The following is an 11,284-nucleotide window of genomic DNA, read 5'->3' on the forward strand; positions in this document are numbered from 1 at the left end:
CGCCACAAGAAAAAGCAAGACAGCAGCATCGCGGTTCCGCGGATAATCTGAAGTATGTCATAACCTAAAAAATTTAACCCACCCCAAAACTAACGCATGCATTGTACGTATTTAATCCTGAAAATGATAGTCTTTCTAAAACGTTGAATACAGGAACATCTGAAAAAATATGATAATTAAAAAAGCTAATGTGTTCTGCTTTCAAAGAACTACTGAATGTTAAAAAGAGAAAGTCAAAAAAATTGTCAGTGTTGGAATATCTTCATTGCTTATATATAATCAGTCTTGCCTGTTTCATATAAAGCAATCTTCTTCTGGTACTACTCCCCCTACAAATAAACATGTATGCTATTCAATGAAATGACTGAAAACTGGCATCAGTCAACATTCTTTTTTCACAATAACAAAAATCCTGGTTAAAATCTGGACCATCTTCAGTTTCAATGTTTCCCAGCATGACAATTACATTTTCATTTTAATACCTTAATGTCATCAGCACAGACTAATCATTACATTTGCTGCTTTGTCTGCGCTTTAAATCGCATGTGGGAATTACATATAACCTCTGTTTATTCAAAACTGCCACACAGAAATTAGACATAACTACCAGTTATTAATCATAACTGTAAGTTAATCACTATTACTACAACATATACTGCCAAATGTTAGGCTGTAATGAGTCAACTTAAACTAATTATTTCATTCATACATAACAAACATGTCATAAAAGTTATAGTTCTTAAAGTGTTGAAATAAGAATTCCCGCTACATTACAAAGATCTTTATACAATAAAGAGGATCATGGGCATTTGCAAGATACAGTTATACACACTCAAGACAATACAAAGAATTTGAGGTTCTGATGGTACCGAGTACAAAGATGGCTGTCTTCTGGGATGTAGAACCGTGTAGTCTGGTAAAAGTTTACCAATATTTTGAAGATCTTTGAGCCTCAATCATCAGACTATGCAGAGCTAGAACCGAAATATTCAGTTCTCTGAACATTTTCTTTGTGAAGGTTTTGTTTTATGGAAAGTAAAGGAAAACCTCAAGTAGACAGGGAAATAAATAACACAACATACAATGCAGATACTGTGTGTAGTCTTTGCTTACTTTATACTTTCAATAAATACCACTACATGTAAATGCAGACCATTTTATTTGTTTGAGCTTTCCAGAATAGAAAATCATTCAGCTGCAACTATGAGGGAGAAAGGAGGAATTAGAAGATCTACAGAAACAAATTCAAGGAAGCGATTAGTCTCGCTTGATTTCTTCCTTTCTCACTGCCTTATACTTCCGACAGTCCACGTGGTAAAAGTCCACTGTAATACCACACATATAACTTGAGATCCGATCAGCAAGGCTAATGAATAATTATTACTCCATGTCAATATTTCAGTCAAAATGCTGATAGACTGAGGATTTACATAAAATAAATAGTCTGTTTCCATTTATATTAATACACTCTATTTCAAATATACGCGTAATTAAATGATCCAGGTTCCGTAATTCCAACGGACACAACCACAGATGATGACTGATTCATAAACTAGGCAGTACCGCTTACTTACATTCTAGATAAATGGGATGCATTAAAGCGTGTTTCTCCATTATGTAACCGTTACACAGTAACAATGTTAGGCTTCAAAAAATCAACAAATATAACATAACCTTGTAATCTGTTAAATTCATTTTGAGTACTTAATCACAATTCGCAAATTACGGCGATCTTAACGAGTAGGCCTTCGCTCTGGTATGTGCGAATTCGTTTCTCACCTGTCTTTAGAAACTTTTATACTATCAAAATTAGATGACAAAAAAGGTAAATCTGCATATTTACAAGATGTGGATGTTTTCAGAAGTGACGACGGTCAATTGACAGAAAACAGGAGAAATCTTGCAGTAAATTCACAATTGGAAAAATGAGCTTACTATAGTGATTATGAATATGTCACTTCACAATTGCTAATTTAGCGCTAAGTGGGGAGGCAGATGAAGTGCGTGTGGAGTAACAAGTGTGAAGACCCTAGTGCGTGTGTGTACATGAAAGAGGTAGATCTTCCAAGGTCCCGTGCCGTAGCCGCGCAGTCTGAGGCATCATGCTTCGGACCGGTGATACAGAATGAACGCTGGTTCGAGTCTCGGGGAAAGAAATTTCTCACGAGATTTTCGACCGGTGTATGGGACTGGTGCCAACCCAGCATCGTAAGGAAATTGGGAAGCTACAATGGGTAGCGCAATCCGGTAATGAAAACTGGCAATGGCTGGGGGTTCGTCGTGCCGACCACATGTCATCCTATATCTGGTTGGATGATTGTTCACCTCTGCTTAGGCATGTGAATGTGAGGTCAGCAGCCAGCTAGTCGGCTTTGGCTCTCTGGAGCTGTTAGCGGATTATTATTATTTATAGATCTTGCAAGAAGAAAGCATCCTGTCAGGCAAAAAAAAAATTATACACAATTCTGGTGTTTATTTGTGCTGAATGTTTACTCCTGCATGCATAACTGAAGGACCAAAACAAGATGGCTGACGTCAACAAGAAGTTTATGATGACTGTGACCTTAAGAGACCTGTGGGAAATTCTGAGTAGAAAGAACAGATGGCAGAAATATTGTTTATGAAAAGAAGTCTGGACTTATAATTCTGGATTTTTACTACAAACATCAAACACCAACATCTATAGTATCTATAGTAATGCTAAATTTATGTTTCACATTCTGGAACACTTCCCAACTATGAAACTTTAAGATAACATAAAGAAACTGATATTCTACATTCACAGAGTTCTCACTGACTGACGGCTTTTTAGATTATTTAACAACACTTTGTTAACTACATTTTACGTAGGAGGTAGTGACTGAGATGGGACAGTAATTATGAATAGCTACATGTACTTAATGGTACCTGCACCTTGTCGTGGCGATAGCACAGCTACTGGTAGGGCCTCCCTAGCCAGATTGGTCGAGGGGGAGAGGTCAGACCAAGACAGGTACCCTGGTCTTCCAGGTTGTGGGTTGGTCGCAAGGCTAACAACCTTGCACCGTAAAAGGGAAATGTTTCGAAACCTCGATCAAAGCCTCGGACAGATGGACCTAACAGAGGACCGAATGGTAGAGGAGAATTGAGGAGGCCATGGACCAAATACAGACCGGAGAGCCATAGAAGAAGAAGAGGTGCTGTTTTATATAAATTACTCACCCTTTCATATTTCAATTACGTAAAAGTAGGTTTTATGATTGGAGTTCAGCGTGTAACTACGGCTTTCAGGTGTGAACCGCGTGGAATGTTGTGTACTGACTGACGTTTCAACAATCTCTGCAGCTGGCATCTTCAGGATGAATGCCAAAATGTAACGGCTGAAACACTGGCCAATACACAACATTGCACGCAGCTCACACCTGAAAGCTAAGGTTACGCAGACACGTAAGTTTGATTTAACTTCAACAAGCATTTCTGAAATGAACCTTTACACAAAACACACGACAGAGCATCAACTAGATAATTAAAGTAACTACTTTCCGAATGATGATTAAGTACCCAACCTATACTATCCTTTTAATTTCCCAATTGACTGTCATTTATATGGATTCTGTAACATCTGGTGCTTATACGTGACCACAATGTAATAACTTCATAAGTAATAAACATTATAAACCCTCAGTCTAATGATAGTATAATCAGAAATTCACTCACACGTAAAACAGGATGAATATCAATTGGCCCTTTTCCTATATAACGCTGATAATGGCAGTCTCTCATATTCCTATGAACGCAGTCACCAAATCCTGCTTATAAAATTCATGTGGATCAAATTGAGCAGTGATATGAGTTACGCAATTCATTACCGTACTCAACGAGCGTCCAAGTGATACAAACAAAATTACTTATAATTCATTCTTTCGGTCACTTACTAGCATTTTGCGAAATAATTTCAGAAGCACGCTAGGAAGTCAGTCCATATACTATGTATGGTATAGACATATTATATTTTATTACTTTCAATATTTTAGGATTCGAGATTTTTACGACGGCGAGTCTGAAGACTGCCGTCTTCTGGGTCGTTGTGCCGTGTAGTCTGGCAGATGTTTACCGACGTTTCAGAGGTCCTTCCTGCCTCTGTCATCAGGGCATCTGTAAACATCTACGAGACTACACGGCGCAAGGACCCAGAAGACGGAAATCTTCACTTCAATATTGTTATGATTATTTTGGATTGCACCTTTCCCATAGTATTATAGCGCTACGTCTTCCGTAACATGCCATGGATCACTCTGGAAAGTGACAATCCATTGTTCTTACCCGATTCTCTATTACAGTTCACTTTTTCCTTTTATATACAATTTTAACCAATATAATTATCCATCTCAAAGTTCAAATGTCGACAGAACTATGGTTGATGGTAGTAGGGAATCGCAGCTATATTCATTAATTTCATTACTCCTAAAACTTTCAGAGCAAACGCTACATAATCCTTGTTTTATATCTGATGCTTAGCAATCACTCTTACACAAAAATTTCATAACGTTCCTAGCGCAAAAACCACAGATATCAGATTAAACATTTACTTCAGATTCTTCCTGAGAAAAGTACTGTTATTTCATTTGAAAGATAAACATATTTAAGCTAAATAAAATAATTTACAACCTGTAGCAAATTCTTATAAATCTGATAAATCATCTGGGTTGATACACGTGCGTCTGTGAGCTGCTACGCACCAAAACTTAGCCGGAACTCTTAGCTTCAGCTCCGGCTGAACGAAGGACTAAACATCACGCGGGTTTTAGCTCTCGTCGGCCCCATCGTTGTTTTCGGAGTCAACAAATTCAACGTGTGTGAAAGGAAAATGACCCACCTTACCATTAAGTTCCCCCTCCCACTGCCCATTGATATTCATCTTTGTCACCTTGATGATGTCACCTACTTCCAACTTCAATGCTGTCTTGTCATACGCGTTTGGTACACGTGCTTGTTTAACTCGTGCGTAAGCTGGCAGCTTCCTCTAACAATTCAGAAAAAACAAAACAAACAATTATATTACAAGTGAGCTATAATGCAACAGTCTATTTAACCCTTTGACGCCAAAACTCACGTACAAATTATTTAGGAATTCGAGTGGTGTGCCATAAAGAAAACACCACATTTCACCATTAAAAAGATCAAATGCCTGATACTATTTAAGCAGCTGGTACTTCTACCGCTGGTACCGCTCGACTTTAAAAAGGTAATAAGCATTTCTTGTCTGGCAGTAGGGGTTTAGAACATCATTCTTCGTACATGACAGACAAACTTTATCTCTGCGATACGCTAGTGTGACACGCAGAGCTGAACTACGTAAACCTTAAAATTTCAACACGCATCACATATTTTCTTAAACAGACAGCAAACTCTCAACTGTCTGAACTTAAAACTTTACATTGTGCGTAATTTATTTAGTTTTAGCTATTATATTTGCCATTGCGCAACACACAATTTATGATTCTACCGCTAGAATGACAGCTGTTTCCTCAAAATGCAATTATACCTAAGAAATACACACATTAACATCTCTAAATTTTGACTTAAATATTTTTCAAATGCTTCAGATAAAATCTAAGACATGGAATTTCTTGACTAGGAAAGTGACTATGATCTCCTCGAGGAGGAATCTGTACCATGGAGTAACTTCGTGAACCAATTTGAAGCACAGCTGCAAAAGTTATCTGAGACATACGTACACAAAGAAACCAAAATCACAAACCCACAACATTAGAATATTGATGAACGCTAGATACAATACCTGAATATTGGTCCTACGTATCGCAGCTTCCTGTTGATGACTAACCGTACCACCGCCTGACCCTGGTCGGTGACTATCACTCAGACACTGTTGATTATCCTCATACTGAAAAAGAGCACACGTGAACTTACCACTCACCACCTCCACTGCCACAAATACTACTGCTAATGATACAACCAAAACTCACACTACCACACGGTGCGTCGATTATTACAGAAAAAAATCAAACAGTTGATGATATTCACGTACTGGTATCGGCAGACAGCTTTTGTGACATCACAACATTACAAAACTGAAAGCAATTCTATTAGTAACTAAAAATGCACCTGATTATGGACTTTAGAACTTGAACTGCTATAATTTTCCTACCTTCTGTATATATGGCACAGGAATAGAGCCAGTCTGACCAAGGCTATTTCTTGCTGTCCACCACTGCTCCTCGTCTTTGGACAACACTGTCAATACTTCACCCTTCTTGAAAGGTAGGTCGTCTTGATCCTATACATAGAATTTGAAAGTAATAGGACAGTCAAAAACAAAAACACATGAAATGGGTAATTTTTTTTTATTTTTATGCAGTCATTAAATATCAGCCTAGTTACACATGAAATTTCCCATCACTGGCCCCTGTCGTGAGCCAGATAAATTTGATACGCATTGTCGTACACCATCTGTTCTCTGTGTTCTTTTCCAACCACTTACACAATAATTTCTTTCATTATATAAGAAATAATAATTTGTAAAAAAAATGCTTATAAAAGAATGCAAAGAAGATAAAAAGAGACTGTAATCACAAGACAATAAAATTTATAGTTGCATGCTGGGAATGAGGCAAATTTCTAAAATTCTGGTTGCTGAATTAAAAATTGCTCCATATTTTAAATGTTTACAATCATGCTTACCGTGAACATCCCAATAGGTCACCAGACCATGTAAAAATCTTACCAGAGATGAAAAAATTTACCGTGCACTACTGAAACTTACACTTCCTTCAAAATCATATTTGCCCATGACCTTCTCAACCCTTCGTGGTGCTGGTCTGATTAGAGGCGTGGTATCAAGGTAATGCAATTTGTAAAATGCTAGACACTGAGGAAGATCCGGAAACATCTGGTCCCCAATTCGATATCTCGTCTGTTCGCCTTGCTGGATTTTGTTAATTATGTAATGGCTCACTTTGCTATCCTCCCTGTGAAAGAATTACGTTATATCAGAACCTTGCACCCTCCAGACAAAGGGCTGAAACATTATATGTAAAATGCTAATTAGTTTTTGTAGCAGGATATAAAAAAGTTAAAACTACTTCCCAATTAAAGTATCATGCATATTGTGCAGGTAAAGCTCTTTGCCTCAGTTGCAGATGGACACGAACGATCAGATTTGCATTCTTGTGTGCTTCACCACCGTGGTAATGATACAAAGGAGAACTGGTATCCCGAAAACCGACTCTTGGGGTAGCAGCCGTCCAGCCCGCAGCCAGAAGATATTTTGGCCCTATTACAACACGAATCCTCAACCTTTTCCAGACCTACGGCTGCATTCACCTTTACTTACCGACTCAAAAGGCCACAGGGTTATAAATGAGGACAATTTATTATAAACACAATCAACTATTACAAACATGTTCACACATTACTCAAAAATTTTCTATGACAGAATTAGTCATTAGCAAGACATCTGATACAGCTTTTTTGTAAGTAATGTTTCAATACCAGGTTCAATTTCTGTCACTGGTGATCAGATGTATCTTTCTAAGCATTCATCTGCAGAATGAATCCAGTCATTTACTTTGTAATCTTCAGCCAAAGAGCTGCTGTTATGTACTGCAAAATACTGACAACATTAACAAAGCACACTTTCTGATAACAGGTAACCATTTTTCATTACGCAGACTGACACAATATCACAATAAATGTGGGTTACACAAAACATAATGCTGGTAACCCTGGCTTATAAGATTATTCTCAAACAGCACTTAAACACCCAAAAGATGATTTTCACCTCGCATCTAACAGAGGTGTTAAAAAACACTATTTTGTAAACTTTGCATCCTGCATGTGTTAAATTACTCACCTGACACAAAGAACAAAATCCCCGTGAATTGTTGTACTATCTCTCACAAGAAATACGCCCCCTTCTTTCTCTCCCATAAGCAAGTCTGTCGCATCCTGCCGGGACATCGGACCAAAATACCAACTGTAAGAGTAAAAATATGCTACCTTATTGATAATTGTACCCATTGTATTTTCAGTGAAATATCCCCCCCCCCCCCCAATTCATTCATACATTCAATGGCATTTCACGCTACCATACTGTAGCTGACTATAAATTACTGTCATGACTGTAATTTAAATTTGTGTTATAAACAAGTATTATATTTGTGCTATGACATTTTCTATATCCTTGGCTTGGGTCTATGAAGGTTCTATGGAATGTAAATAAATTCTGTTCTATGAAGTCTTCTAATTGGTTGTTAATATTACAGAAGTTCTTAGGATGAGATATAAAGTATTTTAATAACTAAGCCCTCTACACTTAATATTAAATACAGCCTTTCTGTTCGGTTTCAATGATAGAAAAAATGCTATATACAATTTTACAAATTGAACAAAAAGAATACACTGAGGAAATAAACATATGTCCAGATAAAGAAACTAATGCATTTCCTGCTTGTAAATTTCTGGGAACAAATTAAAATATCCTGCATATATTAGTTCCTCTTCAACTGCATGACTAATCATAAAAGATAGAGAATACAGAAATGTCTTCCTTTATTCATAGAATAGATTTTAGATACACTTAAATCTATGAAAGTACTTCAAAACTAAGTACAGCTGACACAAATTCTTATTAGTGCAGCTTAAACACGGTCAGTTAACAGTTACGACAGAGATGGAAATGGTATGACATTAAATTCTCTCAAGAAAATTCTATGTTTTTGGCTGTAATGAAGTATCTGGGTATCAGCTGCTGCACTATGCATGTATTTGCCAGGTCTCCAACATTCCACAGTCCTGGTTTTACTCAACTTCATATGACTCACCCCCTACCTCAGTTATTTCTGGAACTCCGTATTGGTACTAACTATAGCAACACTTCGGCCTCTACAGAGTGATGACACAGGAGATGGTTGAAAAAATAACACTAATAAAAATTAACTTCCCTCAGTATTGGAAAGTTTTAAAATAATATCTGATGTATAAAAAATTAATACAGACAAATGCTTCTTAGTCAAAAATAATATTTACAATAAATGCATTTATCAATCTTATGCATGGTTAGAATAACCCATATAATAAACACATGGTAAAAACATAAAAAAGTCTATGTTTAACTCAAACTAAGAGGGGGAAAAGAAATTTCCTTGGCTCTATGATGATATAAACATGCCGTGTATTTCAGTAAATACTACCAGAAAAGTGTGAATAAGGAAAAAATGATATATACAATAATTAATATATAGAATTAAGTCAATTCACTAATAATATCTGCTAATTTGTTTTGTGGTAATGTTAGATATTGACACACACTCTGCAAAGCATACTTAATTATTTAATTATTCCAATTCATGGTGTATTCTATTGTGGAAATTCAATAATACTATAATATAAAATATGTTTTACTAATCCCTCATACAACTGTTAGCCAATATTCCAATAGCAATTACCTAAATAGGATAAAAATACTTACCAGTCAATTACTGCTATTATTATTATTGTTATTTTATTGAGAGAAATACTGAATCTGGTTAGCCAAGGTAACCATATTAGATTAGGTTTATGACAACTGGATTTGTGGTGTGATTTGCAGAAATATATATATTTATTTTATGAAAGCTTTCCTTACTTACAAAAAAATATGATTACGAGTTATGAAAACAGTTCTTACAGACTCTAAAACATTCTAACAGATCAAATTACTCTGCCAGAATTGCAATAGGATGTTCCTGTGAAGCCAAAAAAGTTCAAAGAGTTGACTTTTTCTCTCAACATTGGTTTAATGTTTTCAAAACGACAGAAATTTACAAAGATTAATAAGATCTGAATTTATGCTTTTTGCTCTATAAGCAGTTCGTAGCTGGCTTTTCCTTAAGGGTACATTTGCCACATTCTGCCAGTGGCCTTTTCATTTCACTTGGTTGTTGCATGGATTTATAGTGACTAAAAAGTGGACACAGGTCTAGGTATGGTGGTAGCAGCTCTATGGAGTTCTTTGTGGGCATTTACATTTTTATACTATTGTATTTCACAATTACACGTAATTCTATGCAAGGTCATCATCAGAAGTTTACGATATAAAAAACCAGACATAAGTAAAAATAAATAATAATTATGCAAGATCAGAAAGACAAAAATAACACACAACTGAATAAATATAATACAACCCTACAAATCACTTGTTATTTATTAGAATTGCTTCAACTACTAAATTTATTTAACATTAATATTATGACCAACTATGTGTATGACAGACCTGGGATAAACCTGAGATAACCTGTCAGTTGGGAATCTTCAGTGTGAATTTGGACTGATCATGAATCCTATGTCTGGACATATGCTTAAGAAAAGTGTTAGTATAATTGGACAATACATCAGCTATTTATACACTTTACTAAGACTAGGCAATATGTAATAGACAACATTCTATAAATTTATAAAATTTGGGATGATAATTAAAATGGATATACATAAAAGCTATAGTAAGATACATACAAGTAAACATTTGTCTGATACATATTCTATTCAGAATGGTCTAAAACAAGATGCTTTTCAACTCTGGTTTAGAATAACCACTAGAAAGCCCCCCACAGGACTGGAATAAAATGGACTAAAACATATTCTATATTTCCATAAAGTCCATCTTAATATTATCCTCCAACTTTCATAAATTTTTGCGTGTGCATGTTTGTACACGAACAGAACATTTTCTATTTTCAACTGCACCACTTACTCTACTACAGACCACATAGAACTCTTTCATATACTTTACCTTGATTTGTCAAATGGATCAAATGTTGCTGCCATTCTGTATACCTTGCTGAAACCTAATGATTCACAGACCCTGTTTTTGAACTTCACTTCGCAGTCTTCCTCAAATTAAACTTTTTCATTTCGTAACGTCAAGCACCTCGCAAACACACCTACTTGTGTTCTGAACTGATATCAGTTATATCCTGTCAAGATTTATCACTTCAGCTGAAATAATGTCAACTTGTGGTTGTGTGTATTTACAATATAATATAATGCATTGATAATACCAAGTTGTCACATTACCTATTTGTGTTAATTGCTCATATAGAGGGCATAAATAGCAATACAATTATTTCTTCTTGCAACAAGTGGTCACTTTACAGAGCACCAACACAAACTCAGACATACTTTTAAAAATATTAATACTCTAGTATAACTTTAAATCCTTCATCATTTTCATATCATACACTATCTATCTTCATAATTAATGAAATCACTACGTTCAAATTCACAGATATCCCTACTTACATACACC

The 11,284-nt window shown here is 35.8% G+C and overlaps 1 protein-coding gene across 1 annotated transcript; it reads right to left on the reverse strand.

Annotated features, from left to right (window-relative positions):
* Positions 1-1,090: 1,090 nt before the first annotated feature.
* Crk (Crk proto-oncogene, adaptor protein) lies at positions 1,091-11,271 on the reverse strand. The gene is made up of 6 exons (XM_087354736.1): positions 10,769-11,271; positions 7,853-7,975; positions 6,764-6,968; positions 6,149-6,277; positions 5,780-5,884; positions 1,091-5,002 (listed from the first exon to the last, which is right to left on the reverse strand). Exons 1-6 carry the CDS (start codon positions 10,801-10,803, stop codon positions 4,784-4,786), a joined length of 816 nt encoding a protein of 271 aa, XP_087210862.1. The 5' UTR covers positions 10,804-11,271; the 3' UTR covers positions 1,091-4,783.
* Positions 11,272-11,284: the final 13 nt, after the last annotated feature.

This window comes from Zootermopsis nevadensis, unplaced genomic scaffold (assembly GCF_977971745.1).
Source record: "Zootermopsis nevadensis isolate Lab colony 2312 unplaced genomic scaffold, Znev_1.0 Znev_ptg000023l, whole genome shotgun sequence".
Taxonomy (NCBI): domain Eukaryota; kingdom Metazoa; phylum Arthropoda; class Insecta; order Blattodea; family Termopsidae; genus Zootermopsis; species Zootermopsis nevadensis.